The sequence below is a fragment of the Chiroxiphia lanceolata genome, chromosome 5 (genome assembly GCF_009829145.1).
Source record: "Chiroxiphia lanceolata isolate bChiLan1 chromosome 5, bChiLan1.pri, whole genome shotgun sequence".
Lineage (NCBI taxonomy): Eukaryota > Metazoa > Chordata > Aves > Passeriformes > Pipridae > Chiroxiphia > Chiroxiphia lanceolata.
In genome coordinates, this window is record NC_045641.1 from 24977203 (window position 1) to 25000007 (window position 22805).

Genomic DNA, 22805 nt, shown 5'->3' on the forward strand with positions numbered 1-22805 from the left:
GAAAAGCTGACTTGACCCCCCTCTTGCTCCCAGTGTACTGTAGCTGTGACCTAGAGATACTGCTGGTTTTATATTTCACCTAGAGACTTGATAATTCTCAGTTCTGCTGCTTAAAATGAAAAGCTCTAGTGGCATCTAAATTTAGTTCTGAGGATTTGGCTCGGTCTCTGTATGTGGAAAAACACAGAATGCATTGATCTGAGTTGAAGCTCCAGAAGCTGAAATTCTATCTTTATGCCTGCTTCGTCTTGCATCCAGTCCTTTAATTTTAGTATAACATTCCTGTACAGGAGTGTTTTCGGTCCTTCAAGTGTCTAAGGACACTTAGGGTCTCGCCTTTTGAGATCCATGTTGTACTTAACATCCAAAATTTTCTATTTTGCTTATCAATTTCAGGTGATTTTCTCTCTAGCAACAGAATAAGTCATTCATTATAATCAAAGCTCTCTGGTTCTCACTTTGCATAAGAAACCTAGGACTAGAGGGACCACCCAAGTCCATGAATCCAGTGTCCTGCATACACAACTATCCATACATATTGACATCAGCAGAAGAAAGCTTCACAGAGTATCTGTTTCACACAGCCCTATCTATAAATCAGAGAACACATTCAGCAGCTCATAATAAGCTCTGGAATTTCCCATAATTACAATGTATGTCAGCTGAATATGAAATTCAAATTTTATCTTTCTTGTATATGAATGCTAGAACTCGGAATTCCAATGTTTGTCCCCAAAACATTTCAGTATTTGTCCCAGACTGTCTGCGTAACAAAATTAATGAAAAATCAGTGGAGCTGGTTGGACCGAAAACTATGTTTTTGAAATCGACATTCCCTCAACTTAATAGAAGACTGCAAACCCAGGTCTTTCTTCCTTATACCTCTTTCTCACTCTCCTAGCTATATAATGGCTGGTTTTCTGACAAATCCTTTATCAACACCTCAGTCTCAAATTCTAGTGATTCTGGAGACCAAGAGTTGTGTGCTTGAAAAACCCCAATGAGAGTAAGGAAACAAAGTTACTCCCCATCAGGTAGATTACTCAGGATGAGGACCTGCATTATTATGATGAACCCTGCTCAGTGTTTTCAAAAAATACTCATAAGTGGTCCAGTTCCAGGAGAAGATGGTGGTATCGGATTCCAAGCTGGAGGACATACTTGCCCTATTGCCACTGATGCAAGTGCCTCAGCTCCAGAGAAAGTCACTTGCCTTTTTACATTAAAATTCCCACTGACTCACAATAAGAATTTCCTTTTTCACTAGGCAGGTGTCTGGATCGTTCATCTGAGCTGCCTAAAGCACACTTTGCAGGTGCTTCATTCTGGTCTGGGATTTCATTTTGTGCATTTGAAATTTAACTCCTTCAGCCTAACCTACAGAACTCTTGCTGGATTCATCTCTACTCAACTTTTGCGGGAGCTGGAATATAAAGCTTAAGAAACACAGGAAACAGTTTTACCATCATTTGCCCAGAGCTCTAGGGCTCCATTCCTCCTTCTGTCACAGACTTGCTACCTTGGGTGATGCAAGTCATCTCCTCAAAGAATTGTGTTCCTAATCTGCATCCAGGGGATCTCACTTGAAGAACTGCTGGGCATTCACAGCTACCTCTAAACTTGAGCATTTTACATATCTGAAACATATACAATGCCTAATTGCAGACAGCTGCCCCTTCTGGCATCTCCAAAATAGCTACTGTTTGGTGTTTCAAATTTGTAGTTTTGTAGCTTATTGACTTATGACTACCATTGATAGCTCCCCTGCCTACAAAACTGGGATACAGTCAACCCCTATCTCTAAGGGAGTTCAGTTCATTATAGATTAATTACTTTCAGTGATAGGCTTTGCATGAATAAATAACACTGTCCTTATGTCTGAAAAGTGTGACACAAACAATGCACAGAGCCAAACTGCAGCTTTGCAAGGAGAAAACAGAATACTTAAGATGTGCTTATTAAATAAGAAGCATTCACCACATGCTTCAGAAAAAAATATTACTAACTTCATGATCAAATAATTAAATACTGCCCTCCACTGCACATGTACCAGGATGGGAAATTCAGTGTGTATGGGTAACCATCCATCTTGTATTTTAGGTTGCTTTCATTACCTTATAAATATGATCTCTTAATCTCTATGTACAATACACATACAAAATAACTATCAGTAGTGCTGAATGCAGCAGGAACGGCTCCTAACTTGTAAGAAAATGTGTATCATTTCTATGCTACTATTATCTAAATATCACACGTGAAAGAAATCCAAACTCACATCTCTCATCATTTTCACTGCTTCCCTGGTCCTTCCCAGCTTCCTTGCACACATTGCCAGCCTCCTTTTAATATATACTAACACATTGGTGTCCCTTCCTGTAAAAAAGGAAAAGAAAAAGCATTAAGATAAAACAAAGGTTCATTTACTATTCCAACACAAAACACAGTTTTCTTGCCATTTTTTTCTTATTCACTACCATCAATATTTTAATGAGAATTTTAATAAAAAATTACCAAATTCTGATGATTTAGATGTGGCATAACAGCACTGAAATCAGTGGAATGATTCCAGATATACAGTGTGATAAATAAGAACTCTTGGGTTGGCCTTACACCTGTGAAATATAAGCAGATCTGAAGGTACAGAAAGCACTATAGGGTACAGACCATCAAGTTCTCAAGTGAGGCAAAGAGAACTCCTATGAGGTTAACACTGGCACAAAACTCTGTGGTCACACTTACCAATTCACACACATGGTAAAGACATGGGCATTGATGAAAATGCCTTTTTTAAAAGTTTTTACAAACATACTTGTTAATAAGGAGAAATAGCAAAGCAAATCCTCATACTCCAACAGTCTTTTCTTAATGATTAGAAGAAAAGTAGTACATGCTGAACTTTCTGTTTACAGCCTTTACTCGTTACCTAATTATCATCTTCAAATTCCCCACACCACTAATTACAGATGGCAAATAAACATGTTTCAGATATGACAGTCCTGTGTGCTAGAAGACACCCTAACAGTAAAGATGACAGAAACTGAGCAGCGGCAATAATTATTCTCTTCGAGAATTCTTATTCCTTTCATTTCTCATTCACTTCCCTATACTTCCAATGCAAACTCTTAAAATGCTTCTGGGCCAACAGGAAATGAGTGGGAAGCTAATCATCTAAAAAATTACCATATCATGAAAATATAAGACACCTGCTACAAATTATCTTTTGGTATAGTATGTGTCTGTAAAGATTTTAGCCTGTTCCTAACATTTTCAAGCCCTTCATAATAAGAACAACATGTGTGCTGAAAACATTCCAAAGACCTACAAATTGTTTTAAAGCTGTAATTAAAATTTTCAGATAGATTAAGCAGCAGGTTGAAAGGTCTCACTTTGGAGGAAAAACATAAATAAAGGAGGGAAGAATTTCTTTAGCTGTATTTTATATTACCTGATTCCTTATCTCTGTATGGATTCCTATATATTTAATACACAATTTATTAGTTACATCTGTTTCAACATGCTTATATAGTGTACATGAGGTACACATGAGGTTAAGTTTTTTTCAGACTTTTCAGAAGGAATGGTCAAAAGGCATTTACTTACTATGAAATCAAGACAATCTTCCAGGACAAAATTCTCTTATGTGACTAACAATTTGGGGTGCCTAACATGAGCATTCTTAAAAAGAAGACTGTCCATGTTTTCTATAAACAAGCACCTCTTGAAAGAAGCCAAGTTGGGTACTCAAAGCCATTTATTCTTAAAATTTACTGTCTAACATAAAACCATATGAAGGAGATGGAACACATGAATAAACAGAAATGTAGAGCAATGTGCTAGAACAACAAATATGCTGTTGTTCAAGAAATTACAATGTGTTTCACCTGTAAAATACAAAATGCCTACTTTTCATCCAAAATTTACTTCAAAGACCAGAAATGGAATAACTGACCTCTAAGAATCATGGAACAGCAACACATCGGTCCACAGTCCCTCCTCTCCACCCTTGTAAACCATGCAGAAGTCCAGCATACAATCAAGAGACTCCTGCGTGAAGCCCCTTTGTCCAAGGCACCATCTGAGGCTGGAATTTTTCTCATTTCTGTGGGTGTACACTGACATTTTCAAGGGGAGACTGGGTGGTATAGAGAAGTGGGATCACCTAGGCCCTCCTGAAGCCCCTCCTGAATACAGTCAGAGCTGGGAGTCACTTTTCAGCCCCCCTGCTCTGTGGCAATGCACTTAATTTTGTGATTCAACTGGTTACTTCCTCAGCTGAAATACTGAAGGATTTGGGTGTCAAATTTGACCAGGAGAGTAGTCATCTAGCACACACTGGTTACAGAAATACCATACTTGTAACTGCCTGCACAAACTTAACCAGGTTAACTAGAACATAAGCATCACGACAGTGTTTACTAATTACTTATTGTGTACTTTTCATAGTAATTTTCTGTACTAAAGATGAATTGAGTGCACAAATTAAGGTTTCACAGAAAACCATAAGCTTGCTAGAGCACAAAAACTGCTTCAAGGGCTCAGCTGCTCTATATTTTTACTTTCATCAAAAATAAACAAATCATCCTAAATATCATTTTACAACCAACAAATGTTTGAAATACTACCCCCAAGCTTTATAAAACCTCAAGGTTTCAGGTACAGACTTGCATACACTTTTGAAACCAGAGATCACAGACAGTTTTACTGTGTACAATTTTTATCAGCAATCTCCAAATTATGTGAGATAGCCAGAGGCTGTGAATTCAGGTCCTGAGAAACCTGAAGATGCCCAAAGTATGTTAGTGCTTGTATTTATGTAATTAATTGTTGTTATTTTTGCTTAGGGTAGCCACTAGACTGTTGGCTTTATTATCTCTTTGGTCATTTACTGTAAGTGAACCCTCATGTATTTTCTTGGATTCAAGGAGTAGCTAATAAATATCAAAACAGCTAAAACTGCTTATTCAAAATTTTAAAAACATAGTAAAAATCTAGACTTTCAACTAGATCTCTGTATTATTCCAGTTGTTAATTTCTATGTTTCTGTGACCTTTCTTAATATATGCAACTAACTTTTCAAATGTCACACTCCTTAATGGGTCTCATTAACTTTTACACAGAACAACACAGTGTACCCATTTATCCTCAGAGCTGACAGAAAAAAGCTGGCAAAGCATCACTTTGCTCCTATTTCCATCATTCTTTAGTGCTTTTTCACAAAATGAACCCATGTTTTCAAAATGGCTAAAGGCACTTCAGTGCAACTTCCTTAAACTGAGTCCAGCATTTTCTAAATATCAGATCTCTTCTGGCTCTAATACCTTTTCTTTTCTGTTAAGTTCATGCTACAGTATCTTCTGCCATGACAAAGAAAAGGCATATGTGGAATCTGAGCACTGATAACTCAGCAACAGAATCAAGCGAAAACACTGAAACAGAATAGTCTGGCTCTAGGGCCATATTCCAGCTAATGCCAAATACTGATTGCACAGTTCTCAGAGGGGAAAGAACACCAAAAAAAAACCCCACCTAAAAACCCTAAATTACTCCCTGGAACTTCTCTCCCTTAGAAATGGCTATTCTCTCATAAGAAACTTACTGTGTTGGGCTTCATACTGGGCACCATGGTGCTGTAACTGCTGACTGCGCCTGTAACAGCCCTCTCCAGCTTTCAGAGCTTGCTTGAACAGCTTCTCTGCTTCTACAATTGTTGTTGCTTCCTCTTCAGCTAAGAGAATATAGGCAGTAGCACACCTGCAAAAATATCAGAGGAAAACCATGAGAAGGGTGCATGATGTAAAAGCTGTGCGAAGACATGAAGACTGGCAAGGATGTATTAAGTATGGAAGTAAGGAGTTTTTGTCCATGTTCTTTTCTGATGAACTATTTTGATGAATAAATATTCAGTCGACCAGATCGCGACTCTCATTTTTAGGTACTATATCACTCAGCCCTTGAGTAAACCTACTGACAACTGTCCCAGAAAGTAAAGTACTGTCTCACTAAGCCTACATCCCTAAAACTCCTTCTGGAAAACAAGACTAGTTTTATGCACTATTGTTTTAACACATACTGTCTCCATTACTGTAATGGTTTGAAAAGAATCAACAGACCTATAACATTTGCCATATGCAAAGAACAGATTATAAATGTAACTGTAGAGATTAAAAAACAACAACAACAAAAACTCAAGCCAACCCAAGCAAAAAACAAAACAGAAATGTGCCCTTGCAGCAGAGCTGCACTAGGAGGAGTTTTTCCAGCAGGTCAAGGGAAGTGATCCTTCCCCTTTACTCAGCCTGGTGAGGCCAACATGGGTGTGCTGTGTCCAGTTCTAGGCTCCCCAGTACAAGAGGGACATGGACATACTACAGAGAGTCCAATGAAGTGCCATGAAGATGATTAGGGACTAGGGCATCTCACATATGAGAAAAGGCTCAGAGAGTTGGGACTGTTCAGTTTGGAGAAGAGAAGACTTTGCCCTCTCACTTCAGGTGTTTACAAACATTGACAAATTCCGCCCAAAGAGGACAGAGCCAGGCTCTTTTTAGTTGTATCTGGTGACAGGACCAGAGGCAGTGGGCACAAAATGAGACACAGAGGTTCCCCTGAACATCAGAAACACTTCTTTTACTGAAAATGTGACCGATGCTGGCACAAGTTGTCCAAGGAAGTCGTGAAGTCTCCCTCCTTGGAGATATTCAAAAGCCTGCTGGACATGGTCTTGTGCAATGCGCTGTAGGTGGCCCTGTTTGAATGGAGGGGTTGGATAATGACCTCCAGAGATCCCTGCCAACCTCAACCATTCTGTAATTCTATGATATCTAAGTACAACAGGATAGTCTTAGAGCTCATTTCTGCCTTTTATGCTACATTCTCTCAGTTAAATCACTATACAAGAACAAACAATTCTTTCTCTTCTTCTGATGAAATACATGAAGGACAATCTGTAAAGCACCAGTTTATGGAATTCCAGAATGCAGTAATCTCTGTCGGCAACCTAAGGGACTCTCTCCACTTTATGCACTTTAGCAACATTTATACAGTTTGCCATACCAGTAAAGCATTCCTGCACTGGTTTTGTGTTTATAGTGGGATCTCAAAATACTACACTTCTCATTGAGGAAATTAGTAACAGACTCAAAGACCAAAAGTCCCAGAAAATTAGATCATATTCTCTCATACTATGAAATGTGTATTTCAGAAAGTGTTTATGAGTCCTTTCTTTCTTGCTTCCGTTCATGATGACTGAGAAACTCAAAAGGGAACTCTTCATCCCATAAATACATATTTCATATGCTCATCAGGAGGCAACTCAATTAAAACTTTTTATGCTGTTCAAAGCCCACTGACATCAATGGGAAGACTTCCATTGTCATTACTGCCCTAAGGATCTTCTGGGTACCTAGGACAGAATGCACCTGTGCTTTTTTCCTTCTATTGTAGGCCTTCCTGTGACAGGCCTGTATTCACAATTAAAAATTACTGTAGCAACTCCCCTGACTTAAACTATCATCAAATGGATTTTCTAAAAGACAGGAAACAAATGTTAATGTTGTTGTCACTCACTCATTCAATTCCAAAGCTTCATGTGCTGCAGAAATTCGGGCTTGAGGGTTTCTCTCTCCCAGGCTTTTTGCATTACTATTCAATAAACAAAAGAGAAGAGAGCATATCAGTCATTACAGCACTGACACGGAGAATATACTGCCTTGTAACAACAGTCCAAATCATTGCAGAGCATTTCATAAAGCTCAGTGATCATTCAAAAAGATACATAATGAATATGAGTTTTTGTCCCACATACTCAGCTTTTTTCTTCTTTTTATTTAATTAAACTTTTTTCAGGAGAAAATCTGGCTGAGACATCATGCTATCTGCACTGCCATGTACAGAGGTTACAAGCAGCTATTTCCTACTGGTGTAGAAGATTCCACAGGGATAGTTGGGATTCTTACTGTGTTGTTGCTTTAGATGAATGTTAAATGGAAACAACACCCAGGCTAACAAAATGACCTCACAATTAGACCACTGAGTTCAGAAAACAAGATTCATGTTTATCATATGTCAAAAAGCACAGTATGTTCTCCCGTCTAATTATGCCTTCAGAATGGAGCACCTAAGTATCAGTGTCCTCCCTTCCTAAGAGACAAAGAGAATTTATCTGTTCAGAAGCAAATTCTGACAATTGAAATCATTGCTGTATATTTTTAGTAGAACCAAAGTCTGCATGTGGACTAAACAGTAAAGGCTTAATACAACTAAAGCTGCTTATACAAATTCAGCTGTAAATTGCTGTTCTCATTTTTTACAGAGCTTCTAACTACATCAGGGGATGAAACACTCAAGTTTTACATCAGCCTCTCTCTTCTATCAGCATAGACTAAATGAGACCTGGATAATGTAACTCAGTGTACTACACTGCAGCTGGAGGCAAATTAAGCTATACATGTTGGAAGCCACTGCAAGAAACAGGAGAAAAAACCCAATCCAATGGTACCCTGTATGACTTCAGCAAAATAGCAGAACAAAGCAACATAAACTAGATAGTTTATATATAGACACTTGTTCATGTCTAGAATTCTATAAATTCAACAGCAATGGCTTTCCAGGCATGATCAAACTTTTGCCTTTCCTTAACTAGCCAAAAGAAGGGATGTCTGACTGGGTTTCTCTTGCATCAGTTTAAAGCAATCATTAAGCTATTAGCCAAAACAGTTGTTCACAAGGTCTCTTACTAGCATCTGCAGGCCGTAAATGATCTGTGTCACATGTAAAGAATGTCTGATGGTCCTGTGCTGAAAGATTCATATCGTAGTAAGTCAAAGGTTCTCTCCCTGTTACCCATGTATACCTGCAAACGTGCCAAAGAGATATTTTGGTTAGTGAGGTCACACTTGGCAAAACAAATCTAGACAAGAATCCTAGATCTTAGAGATGGGCAAAGCCAACTAAGTTCACTTGGCCAATCTCCTAAATAATACTTTGCATTTCACTGTATTAGGATGGAGCAACAGTAGTCAAACCTAAGCTAATGAGGATGTTGAAAAGTACACACTGGAAATTGGTAACACATATATTCAAACATCAGGACTACATGAAACCTACACCTAATTAATTAGGTTGTTTGCTATAACTGATTTGAACAGGATTGCTGTATTAACAGTACCAACTACACCACACTTACGATTTTCCATGGGTTTTTTATAAGGTCACAAAAAACTGCAGAAATGACAAGTGCATCAGCATGAATTTAAACTCCTTTTCATTCAGAAACGTTTTACAAATTACAGAAAAATCTGGCATGGGTGCATACATCCACAGTTGGTTTTGTTTCTCCATCTTTGAGTTACATTAATGAAAAAGTACAGTTAAGCTCCTTAACCCAGTACTATGCCTGAAAACTGTAACATCGTAGCACTTACCGATTATATTCAGCTCCTCTGAACAGATTTAAAGGATTTCGCCAGACTTTGCATTCTGTAAGAAATCGAAATACACAGTAATGAACCTCTCCCAAATTACAATGGTACTTGATGTTTATCAAAAACATCAGTTAACATATAATGAGTCTTATCAAATGATTTATTTTTTTAGGTGAAAATGGAAAAAAATCATCAAGAGCATTGAGATTCAGGTAACCAGACTGTTCTTCCTTTCTTAAATAATAATTTAATTATAAATTAGTGTCAACAAATGCAATCATTCCAGACAAATAACCACTAACAAAGCCCCAAATGCCAGATGAAAAGATAATATTGATTAGTGCCAGGACTCGCATTTACCATAATGCAGAACTGAAAAGGGATCACACTGAGTTATTACACTGAAAAATAGCAATTAACTCAGTCCCTACAGACTTGTTATTTCTACAGAAAAACATTACTGTCCAGTTAATGTTGTAAATCACTGAGAATCTCAGCTACAATTGCCAAATTTAATTCCTCCTCACAGCTTGTGAAGTAAAAATCCATGGAAACATCTGCTGTTCTTACTTAAGTTATAAGCAGATGCTGAAACTGACTGGCAGAGAAAAGTTCACTGTGTTGCAAAGGTTTGGGAACATTAAAAGCATTTTATAAATTTCTCTCAGGGGGAAAAATTGTGAATTCTTCACACTACAAGAAGTAATAGAACTGAAAATCCACAAGAATGTAATTTAAAGCAGAACTAAAAAAATGTAATCAATATCTACAGCTTTTGAAATAGTGAGGTCTTGATTCTGGCTTTTCCTTTAATTTAACACCAGATTTATTCTCTTAATTTCAACAAAGACAATTCATTGACTCCAGTGAGGTGAGACCAGAATTAAACATAGTACTTGCATAAGGACTCACTGAGAGGCAGCATACCGTTCTACCACGGATTTGCTACGGGATGACACCTCACATGGTGCTCTGCAAAATCTCATCAGTAGCACTGGCCCTCCAGCATTTAACCAGCTGCTTTCCACTAACAAAAGTCAACCGGTACATTTTCCCCTATGAAATTTTGTGGCATCATTTCTAAAGGGATCACAACATTAGTTTTCTGGTAGACTTAGAAGGGTATCTTTATGGTAAGTATATTCCTGTTCTCTTTATGCCTGTTCCATTAAAGAACGAGACAGAAATACCGAACGGCAAGCCAAGCCCTTCTCTTTTCTCATGGACATAGCTCCCACTTCTGAGTATGAGGCTACAGTGGCATGGACACAAAGCATTTTACATAAATTATTTGCATCAACATAAGGACATCTTCAGCTACACAAAAACTAGTCAAGTGGCATAGGAGGTGGGCCCTCAGTTTGCTGCCTACAGCACCCATAAAGTGTATAAAACAGACACAGGAATAGGCAGACTTTGGGCAAGAGTGACTGCATTTGTTATACATCTCTATCTTTCAACTACCCACTTCAGCAAGCAGCTAATATTAGAAAGTTCCACTGGTTTACTCAGCAGAAGTGCTTGATTGACATTTAGCTGCTCTGCTGTGCAGCCAGAGGGTATGGCTGCTTGACAAGCTTCAGCTTGACAGTTTTTACATCATATGACTTTCAAACCATTGTAAATATTAAATCAACATGAGACTTCTCAGTTCCAGAGGTATAATTCAATGGCTTGACTTATTTTGTTTGCAGCCAACAAGATTAGGTGACAACTATTTGATTGCAGCGACATAATTTCTTTCATCTTACTTAAATTCAAGTGGCTATGCTTTACCCAAAGTATGCGGTATTTTGACACTGTAGCAGGGGAAAGGTTGAACTGGGCAACAAAAAGGGGAGGTGAAGAAAGGCTTTTATTACCACCTTCACGTCCTGGGGGTGGTTTGGCATCTGCCTGGCTTGTAAAACATGGTGTGCTCTTGTTTCTTTCATCTTGGTATCTGCTAACATGCTGGCCAGTACAACATTCGTCTGATCTTTCTAAAGAACAAAGGTATTAACTGCAACTTTCTACCACAGTCAAACATCTACACAGGAAAACATGGTGAGCCAAAAGAAAAAGCCATCTTCACCTTGTTGGATAGTGAAAGAAATATCCCAGTGTTGATGCACGTTAAACTGAAAAAGTTGCCTTTTCCATTACCTTACAAACTAATAATATAACTATGTTATTTTAACCTTTCAGATACTTGTACTATGATCATGTTTTGAGCACTGATATCTTTCTTAAGGTATGAATAACAGGCTATCCACAGATATACTTGAGACACTAAGAGTCCCAACTCAGTGCCAATGCACTGAAAGCAAATGCACTCCTTGACTATTTCTTTATATCAGAAAAGCTTGGGTGAACCTCCTTAGTCAAAATACTGTGCCTTCTGCTTTAAAATTATGGGAGTTATTTCAGAGCTGCTGAAGTGTGACTGAGCACACTGATGAGTGCACACAGGTGTTTCCAAGCCATCCTGTTGCCTTCTGCCAGTTCACCCAAATCTAATATCCCAGACCATGCAGTGCTGCTATTCACAGCCTCTCCTCAGATGGGAATGACAACAGCTGAATTTGCTGTGATATATGGAGGATTCCCTAAGGAGAAGTACCCTGTAGAGAACAAGGTTTTTTGAGGCCACCAATTTTATTTAACATGTGAGTTCAAAGCTAATTTTTGTTTGTTTGTTGTCACGCACACTGAAGAGCAGAAATAAAATTTGCTAGGTACAGACATAGGCATCTCAGCTGCTGAACAACGTTTTCTACATAACCGATTATTTTCTTTTCATTCATTTTTCTTCACTTACTAATTCTGTCCTAAAAGCCTGCAGAGGAAATGAATTTAATAAAATTGCAATTGATTCTAGGGGTACATCCCTAATGAAAGCTGAATTAATTTCCAATATTAAGATTATGGCCTGTATACCAAGCTAGGGCTGAAAAAGGTAAGCTTCGTTTTACAGAGGAGGAACACAAGCCAAGATGCTCCTGCCCTGACTTTAACAATGAGTATCTCCAACTCAAGGCAGAAGCAATAGCATTTCAGCATCTTCATCACTCATGGGCTAATTTTTCAATTCATTCTCCCCAGGTAGTTGAGTCACCTAAGTAGGGAGACAAGTTTCCCTGAGACTCCTTCAGTCCATAAAGATCAGTGCTTGGGGGACTGATTTGTTTTAGGCAGGATGGCCTGTCTCTCAGAGAAAGCATCCCCCAGGCAACCAACCTGGCACCCAACTCGAAGTGCCTCAGGCCTGAACGGCTTAAAGGTCAGACACCTTCACTCCTTGCACTGAAAGTTGTAGGAGCTCTGAATGCCTGGAAGCTCATAAAATTGAGCCCCACATGCCTGAAATGATGCCTCCTAAACTGGAGGCCTTTTTTTAAAACCTGACTATGTTAGGACTTGCCTAAATTCACAAATCAAATTGGTAGCAGAGTCAGGAACACAACAAGCCCTCAAGCTATTGAAAGTCACTATGCTTCCTCTTACTGAAGTGAGATCCAACTGTTGTTTAGATACTGCTTACATTATTTAAAAAATAAAGTAATGCAAAACCAGATGGAGTTCTAACATCTCTGCCTGATTATTTTTTTCTTTTTACAACTTTGTTATTACCCAAAACTATTTCAATACAAATACTACGTGCCTCTAGAATCACAGAATCGATCAGATTGGAACGGACCCCAGTGGGTAACCTGGTTCAACCTCCCTGCTCAGGTAGGGTCATCCTAGAGCACATGGCACAGGATTACATCCAGACAGTTCTTGAATATCTCCAGTGAGGAGATTCCACAACCTCTCTGGGCAATCCGTTCCAGTGTGTGGTCACCTGCACAGTAAACTTTCTCCTCCTATTCAAGTGGAACTTTCTGTTCATCAGTTTCTGCCCATTGCCTCTCGTCCTATTGCTTGGCACCACCGAGAGACAAAAGCCTGGCTCCATCCTTCTGTCACCCTCCCTTCAGACACTTATAGATATTGATGACCACCTCTCTCACTCGTCTCTTCTTGAGGCCGAACAAGCCCAACGCCCTCAGCCTTTCCTCGGTAAGAGATGCTCCAGTCCCTTAATCATCTTTGTGGCCCTCCGCTGGATAAACGGTGCTGCAGAAAGGGCACGTGGAATTCAGCAGGGCATTCAGAACAAGGGGGGAAATAAATGCATCAGCCACGCAGCCCGAGCAACACGCACTGCACGAACTTGGAAAGATGCAACTTGCAATTAACGAAGCAGCTTTGCCCTTTGTTTGACAACAGCACAAGTGTAAAGGAAGCCGTTCGTGGTCCCGCTCACCGGAGACGCTCTGCCGGTTCGCGTCCGCGTCCCCGCCGGCGGCGCTGGCGGCGCTGGGCGCGCTGTTGTCCACCCCGCCCAGCAGGGGGCGCAGGTGGCTCACCGAGACCTGCTCGATGAAGGACGTGCCGTACTTGCGGAAGTACCACCACTAGAAGATCTGCAACGCGGAGACACCGTCAGACGCGCCGCCCTCGGGCCGCCCCTCGGCCTGTTCCTCCGCCCGCTCCTCCCTCACCCCCCCGCTCCCCGCCCCGCTCCCTCGCCCTGCGTCCCGCTCCCGCCTCAGCCCGACAAGTGAAGCGGCAGCTCCAGCCACCGCGCGCCCCCTCCCCGCGCATCCCGAGGGAGGCACCTGCCCGCGTCACCCCTGCCCGAGGGTACCGAGGTTAACCGGGAGGTTCAGTGTGATCCAAGTTTAGGTGGGGAGTCCCAAATCTTGTCCTCTTGTCAGTGCAATTTTTTTTTAAACCTCAAAGAACATTACGTCAGGTTATTTCTTTTTTAAAGGCGTTTAAAATTGTTAGGACCCTTCCTTTAAACTGACTTCTGGGGAAAAAAAAAAAAAAAAGAAAAAACCCCAAAACTCCGTGCTGCCCGACATCAGCCACGCCGATGGGATGGTGCAGTCAGGAGTGAACCCGCCTCGTCTTTCCCCAGCTCCCTCTGCAGTCCAGGGAACGTGAGGAAAAGCAGCTTGTTTCCCCAGTAAAAGCTTCCAAAGGAATTCACAGAGTTTAATAAAAAAATGTTAAAAATTACAAACTCCAGGAAACGGAATATTTTTAGGATCCCCCCCCCCCCCCAGCTGAACTGTGTTTTGTTGGCTGACTTAGGCTGATCCAGAATTCATTTTATTTTCAGGCTTTTGGTTCAGCTAGCAAATCAGAAAAAAGAATTAGTTATAGAGCTCTACTTGGAAAATCATTTCACAGCCTAAAAGAACTCCTTATAATTGCAATTATACACATAAATATATATCTGTGTTATTTTCACCAAAAAAGCGATATTATTCAGTAAGAATACACATATTTCAGGAAACCACATAAACCTGGAAATGAAGACTATTTCATATAAATGGAAAAGGCTGAGACTGTAAAAACTGTAAAGGAACACACACTTCTAATGAATAGGAAAGTTGTACCTGAATCATCACCCAAATATCTACATACCAATTGAAAAAAAAGCAAATCTATGGAGTTTTGAGAAATTTGGAGGTACTTTGTATACTGATTGCACTAGAAACTGTGAATGAGCAATCTCTGACCTTTCTATATTACTCGGTGTCTCCATGTGTTATGCCAGTGCTGAAAGCATTGACAAAATCTCTTCCAAAAAAAAGGTTCTTTATTAATTCTTACTACAACCAGCAACAAGGGAAAGGATTGCTTTCACATCTTCAACACAGTCAGCACGCTGTAGGGCAGGTTTTGGAGCGCCAGACAGTAGTCAGAAGGCTCTGGAAGGCCTCTTAGGGGCCTACCTGCTGTAGAGAGATTCAGGCTGGGCTCCACACTCTCCCTCCCACAATATTTTTTAGACTACATCTAACAAGCTTCATACTTTCTCTGAGAGAAGGGGGAAAAAAAGGTTTTCCAAAATGTGCTAATAAATTCCTGCTGATTATTTCAATCATAATCAGCTTTTAGATGGAAAGTCAATAAAACTCAGAGAGGGAATGAGTAGTACAAAAGCATGTTGAGCCCACTCGCCCTGCACAATGTATGTATACCAACTGGAAAGCCATCACACTGAATTTCAGTGAAACTGAGGGGACAGTCACAAAGAACGTATATATATATTTATATCTATCTATCTATCTATCTATCTATCTATCTATCTATCTATCTATCTATCTACCTATCTATACATGGTCACTGTTACAGTTCAGCTGAGTGATAGGAACTTGCTAAAATATGTGACACAGCTGTAAGTCTGCCTCCCCAGACTTAAAAAGACATTAATTACTTTAAAAAATTGCATTAAAGCTCATAAATTGTTTAAGGCAGCTTTGAAAAATTTTGCTGTGTTGAGTGAATCCAGTGCCAGAAAATATCAGACAGATCTCAATGCATACAGTCTCTTAGAAATTAAAGCCATAAATCATCATCATCATAAGCCTTTGCTTGGAGTGATTTGTTCAGCATGTATGAGGAGGTGATTTGTATTCTGGTACTTAAAACAATAAATTCTCTTTGCAGAATTTTTGCACCTTTCTCAGACAGTGTCAGCTGGTTTGAAACCTGATTTCTATAAATCAAATTTGACTTCTAACTGCATCATCCAATTTGAAAGCAACATGAAGTCAACCATCTTGACAGTTCAGCAGATGAGAGATCATCTGGCAGCTGAATATAAGGATTAATTACCCATTGACAGATATCTGAGTTAGAGAGCAAATTAATCAGAAAGATCCTTTCTGCACCACTTCTGAAAGAAAAGGCAACCTCATTTCTATCATATACATACAGTAAGAGGGGAGCTCAACTTCAGAGATCTCCTCCCCTTCACAGCAGCGGCAAACTTCTTGGGGATCTTTCTAGTTGGTACCTGTGCTTTCAAATTGGAACAGGGTCAAACATCTCCAAACCCTCAAGGGATTTTTGGGACCATTATGTTCACAAAGGCCAAGTTAAAACCCTGTTCTGAAAATTTCCAGCTTTGTGTGTTTAGAAATGCAAATTAGAATTTTTGGTTTTTAATCTGGTATAGGTATTGCTTAATGTAAGAGTATTTGATTTTGGAAATGTTGTCTTTTTAATGCATTTCAAAAACTTGCTTTGGACTTTTTTTTGCTTTTGCTTCTCTGTGCAGGTGCTTCTCTTCCCCTGTGCAATGAAAACGTTACAGTTGTCCTCTTTCTCATCTCTGCTCTCACATACAAACAATCCCAGATAATGTTATCTATCTCTGTAGCAACAAATCTATTCTGCATCACTTGGTTATCTGATCTTCCTGCCTGGTTTTTCAGAACATACTCCATCATAAATGCCTCAGTTCACAAGGGATGTTTTTGATGGTGGTTCTCACTGAACCAATGTGTGATTCTATCAGTAATTTGAATTATGCTTTTCTGTTTATCAAATCTGAGACAGGCATCCTCTCTTAGAGAGAACTCCAACTCTCTCTGTCATCCTCTCCTAGTGTATGTGTGTGTATGGAGTCTTCAACAGAAGCAGTAAAGGATTTTGTTTGCTGGCAACTTCCACAGCTCAGATTTCTCTTTCAGGCTCGTAATGAGTCTTCCAGGTCTCAGAGGAGTAAGATTTGGAGTACTCTTCTAACAGCAGTGGTGGTAACAACTAATGGATTTAAATGAAACTTACTCTCTGGAGGAACAGCATAATGCTGGCAGAACTTGATTCCATGGTTAAGCCTATTTTATAAATACAGTGGGACCACAGCACAGGTTTGGCTGGCTCAAGTCATCCATGCTGTTTGTTTGCTTGCCTGGCCTGTGTCAACTCTCCCAGGTAATGACTGCACAAATTCTAGGGATATTACAGCCCAGGGGCTATATCCAGTAGACAGTATGGAAAAGATTATCCTGTTTTGGGAGGCAAGAGTGTTTATCCATATGACTGTGACTACACAAGGCTACCTGCCTTCTGACACAGAAAGCCCCTAGTCTACTTTATTTAGCTGTTACAGGTAGCCAGTGACTCAAGCAGATCCTCCATCCTGCCCAGCTTGGATCTAGGAAATAGTCAATATACCTCTGACCATGCTCAGTGTCCTTAATGACAGTCTTGAAGGATATGCAGCCCCATTCCTTCTGGATGAAGTACACACATTCATCATCCTCTTAGACTCTGCTCCTGGCCCACTTGTCTTATTCAAAGAGTCAGCAGGAGAAGATACATGCAGTGCTAACGAGCAGCTTATTCAAAATAAATAGCTATTTACTTCATCTACCTCTAAAAATACAAAAATGGGAAAGAAAATAATATATTGCCTTGACTAAGTATAGTACTTCTCTCAACACTGTGTAGACCCCAGCTAGTTACGATACCTTTCTCTGTGGCCTGGGTTACAGTCTGCCTTCTGACAGATCCTTCCTCTCTCATTTGCTCCTTGGCATGGGTTTCCAATTTCTTAGGAACTCCCTATGATGATTCTGCCCTTCCTGACCTAAGCCTTCTCTGCCAGAGCAGAAACTTTGAACAATTACCATGTATTCCTTTTCAGCCATCAAACGCTGTTCCTGCACACTTGTCAGACTTTCAGAGAGTCTGTGGCAACACCCGGAACTCAGTCACCTTTCTGCCCCTCTGCAGCAGACTACACAAAGGTAATGAAACAAGAAGAACAATTAATATCTACAGAAAATAAGACAAGTCCTTCTGTGTCACTCAGGTCCACACTCAGTAGTACCATTGGCTACAGAAGGCTGGGACTCTCACATGCTATACACATGCTCGGGTAGTAGCAGACAGCCCAGATGCTCAATGCTAGGCAGAGTGTAGACTCAGAACTCATGCTCTGCCTTTGTAGACTGGCTTCCTAATTCTCATATCTGAAAGACCTGGTATTTGTTCATTGCAGAATGTTTCTCATTCTCTAGCAGAAGACTCTCATTACTGTTGCAAGCTCTGAAGCAGAATAACAAGGCTTTCTTGGTGGAGATTCAAGTCTGAGGTTCTTCTACCTGTGCTTTGTTAGATCCAAGACTCCATCAGTTTGCAGTTCAAGTGCCACCCAAGACTGCTGACCAACTTTCACTCTGGTGATAACTGTACGTTAAATATGTGGCTTTATTTAGAAATCTTAGTGGCATTTACACAGTTCCAGTTCACAGCATTTACTGGACGTCATCTGTGTTTATGACAGTTTTATTACCCTACCTGTGGAAAACCTCAGCCTTCCAGACACTGAATACAATGCAGCTCATTGTATTCAGAGACAGAACACTATATTTTACTGGATTAAGAGTAACTGTGGTGGAACCAAGTTTCCGATACAGTATTTCTAATGCAACTTTGGACTAAATCTTGTTCCTATTTTTAATGTCTACAGTAGTGCAAGGATGAAGTGAATATATGCTAAATTGTTAACTTTAAACTATGTGCTGTAGTCAAGTAATTATGGAGAAAGCTTGAGATAGAAAAGTATTTTCTGTATGGTTCTGAGCTATAAGAAAAAAGGTCTGAAATCCTTGCTTCAGTTAAGTCACATTGCCTACAGAAAGGCCAGAATTTTACCTAAAGAATTAAAACAAAGTAAGAGACAAAATAAGATGGGAGTGTAGTGTTTTGCAAAGGAGTCATGTAGCATACGATTGCCCAAGGCTGAATTTTACAGTCATTGTTTCAGGACCCAAACATGACTTAGGAAAAGCAATCACTTTCCCATCAGTTACCACACTTAAGAAGAGATGGAATTTTCCATCATTTCATAACCTGCGGTGCTGTGATTTCTCCTTCAGATTAGGAATTGCAGCCAACTGATAATGGAAAAAAATCTGCCAGCCCATATGGTGGAAAATTCCGAGAAATATTAGTACATTTAGTCTAAAAAATACCTCAGTGATGTAGATTTGGAAAGAGAATGTTTATTTTATAGCAGAGTTTCACTTAATACCATCAGCAGCACTAAGGATCCTTTAGAAACGAGGATGCTGTGTAGTCTGACACAAGTGGCAATGCAGGCAATTCATCATGTTACTGGGCCACGGGTAAACAGCAAGGTTAAGAAATAATCTGAAGCACCACTAGGCTGTAGAACATAATCAGCTGTCATTTCTGATTTGTGGTCTGTTCGACTTGCAGTTTCTTCTTTCCATGATGATGTCTGCTTAGTTCCTTTTCCATTATCAAGTTTACAAACACCACATTTCTCTCAGCACTGACAGTGGTCCCTACAGTCTGGGGTTCCTGACTGTTACCTGCCTGGCCTTACACATCTTTTTCACACTTCAGATGGTGGCATGTGAAAAGCAGGTAACAACTGACAGCAATAGTGAAGATACACAAAAGAAGGCTTTCAGTCTTTGTTCAGTCTGTGTCTACACCTCCATCAACTCACTGTTCCTTCAACTTGTTCATAATGGAGTTTCTCATGCAACACCAAGTGACTCCTTTTGATTAAGGCTCACTCAGTCTGATCTTTTCTTGAAAGGCTTCTATTGGTGCCCTTTTGCCCCTTCTTCATATGAATGTCTTTAAGACTCCTTGCCACTTTCTTCTTGTCCTCTCCATCAAAATTAGAAATTTCTTGTTCACAAGTCATCTACTTCTGACCTAAGTCCTCAGAAACTGCCTTCATGACTACAGTATAAGAAAAATGTTCCTAGATTTGCAATCATGATATACACAGAATTTAGCTCCAGATAAATTAGTCTCTCTTCAGGGTTTTATTCCTGCTTGATTCTGTGAGGTAATTCAATAGGGCACAAACTGTCTTTGTCTCGCCACCTCCTCCTACTGTCTTTGCTCTCTAGCAACAAATAAGGAATTGTGCTGTGAAACCCATGTTATTTCTCTCATTCCTTCTCATCTTGGTGGTGGGGCCCAGCATTTTCTTCTTTCTGAGTGACAGTACTGAATGTAGCATTCAGTATTTTCCCTCCAGGCATTTGAATGAGTTGTGCCGAACTGAATCCAAGTCTTACAGGTCTGGCTGCTGCTAGTATTCTGAAAGTTCTGTTGGTCCCTCTGGAGTTCTGTCCTGTGCTTTGGGGCTCAATCCATACAAGGATGATGAATGCCCAAGGTGCAGACATTAGGTAATTGCCTTCTGCTATGAGGAAACCCGGAGCAAGGCACAGCAGCAGTGCAGAAATCATCTAAGTGATGAGAGTCTCACAGGCATTAAGTAGTCAAAGATGCTGTTTGTCTACATCAGCTACAGGAAGTGAGAGGTGTGTATTTCCCACACCAAACTGACAATGTTTAGTTAGGATTCTAGTTGCTTTCAGGTTTCTCTGAGATCAGGAGATCTGAGGTGATGTGAACTAGCCCCTAGCCATGTCTCCCTCTTTCCTCTCTTCACTTATCACTACAGTAACTTTCGCATGGTCTCACTGGTCCCTCAATTTCATTCCTAGTTTGGTGTGGTGACGGAGGGTCTGCAGCTTCTATCCAGCAGATTTTAAAAGTGTACAACTTGTTTATAAGACAAAAGACCTAACACCGATTGAACAAACAAGACTAAAAAAAGAAGTGGAAAGGGCGGGGCTGATTTCTTCTCCCAGGCATCCAGAGACAGGTCACATGGGAATGGTTCAAAGCTGTGACAGGGCAGGATCAGACTGGACATCAGGAAGAATTTCTTTATGAGAGGGTGGTCAAACACTGGAAGAGGCTTCCTAGAGAGGTGGTGGATGCCCCAAGCATGTCAGTGTCCAAGAGGCTTTTGCGGAATGTCCTCAACAACATGCTTTAACTTTTGGTCAGCCCTGAAGTGGTCAGGCAGCTGGACTAGATGATCCTTCTATTCTGTTCTGTTCCGTGCTGTGCTGTGCTATACTATTCATCTGTGTAAGTAGTAAGCCAGCTCTTGGCAGCGAGGAAACAAGAACAGCCTAGTATAAGCATAATAGCCAATGTACACCATGTGGATTCTTAGGTCTTTTTATTTCCATTTGTTTCTATGAAGACATTTAATAAAATTCAGTGCAAATACTCCACTCCTGCTTTGTACCGTAATGGTATTATGATTCACTCCACTGCATCAATTTGCACAAAAGAAGCCCTCAGGGATTAAATATGGGAGAAAGGGGGTTTAAATGGTTTAAAAATATTCTACAGACATTTAAGCAAATAGGCAGATATGTACTGGGAAAGATTCTAAGAAGTGAAGAACTGAAATAATTATCCCTTGGAACCCTGGCACCAGAACTGGTGTTCCTCTAATAAGTCCTGCTGTAACTTTCTAAAAGGACCATGCTAAGCTGAAATAGTTGGTACCTCTCCTCCTCTTCCTTTTACTGGCCTTTTTCATTTCTGTAGTACTTGTCGAGAGAAACACTTAATGTGCAAATACTTGTTATGAATTACTATAGGGTTGTTAGTGGGTAACACTGTTCTTCAAGACTTTTTTTTCTTCAAAGACACAGATCTGAAATATTTTCTCCTCTCTTTCCTTTTTGTTCCCATGGAAAAAGAAGTACAAATAAAAACAAATTTTATGTGCTGCAGAAGTATAAGTTTAAGGAAAAAACAAAGACACCTATTAATTTTCATAAAGCCCAAAATACCATTCTGGATATCTAAATCAAACTGTAAAGTGATATTAATACATCTAGTACTTACCAAAATAAGTCCCGAGATTAATGAGGATGTGCCTGTCAGGGCAACGTAGAACTTGGGGGTTAATGTGTTCAAAAACATACTCACTGAAAAGAAAAGAGATGAAACCATGAGTACAGGAGCAGGAAATGTTCTCCACATGCTTTGCCACATCAGGTAAGTTATTACCTTAACTCTGATAAAAAAGACAATAAAACAATATCCTGTTCCATCTGCCTAACATGCAGTAGAGCAGAGCATTAGACTGCCACATGCAAGATTTTGTTTTCACAACAGAGTCAATCACAAGGCATTGGAAAACAGTTGCATACAAGTTTGGGACTTCGCTATTGCAGTCACTGCCCCACTGACTCAGAGTTTAGGATTCCCCATGATATATGGGAAGACATTTTATTATATGCCTCTGCTACTCCAATGACCTAACTGGCTTTCTGTTAATAATGGGTGAAAATCATGACAGCTGTCCAGATTATCGGAAATGCAGGGCAGAAGTGAAGTCAGATAACCCGCAAGAAATGGCAATTTCATCTGTGTGAACTTCTGGAAACCCAAAGGGCTTTTCTAGTCATATCCAGTCTTGGAAGCTGGTGAGAAAATCAACAGGTATACATGCTCAGCCCCCACAGAAAATTCCTATGGCCTTAAGAGAATAAAATGTTTTTCTAGGTTTTGGATCACTCTACTGAAGCTACTAGATAGAGAACTGGAGTTCTTCCACTAAATTCTAGACGTTTAAAGCAAACTCTCACTTCCCATCATTTCCATCTTCCACAAGAAAATATTCCATATTGAACTACACGAAGGGTGAGAATATCTTCTGTAAAAAACCCTACTGGTCTCATC

At 40.0% G+C, this 22805-nt stretch overlaps 1 protein-coding gene across 1 annotated transcript in view; it reads right to left on the reverse strand.

Moving 5' to 3' along the window:
• ST7 (suppression of tumorigenicity 7) overlaps nt 1–22805 on the reverse strand; it is a 144616-nt gene that overhangs the window by 42622 nt on the left and 79189 nt on the right. The window contains 8 exon segments of the mRNA XM_032688681.1: nt 2276–2373; nt 5597–5751; nt 7567–7624; nt 7627–7641; nt 8736–8851; nt 9423–9477; nt 13714–13873; nt 21966–22048. Coding sequence (XP_032544572.1) covers nt 2276–2373; nt 5597–5751; nt 7567–7624; nt 7627–7641; nt 8736–8851; nt 9423–9477; nt 13714–13873; nt 21966–22048 — 740 coding nt within the window.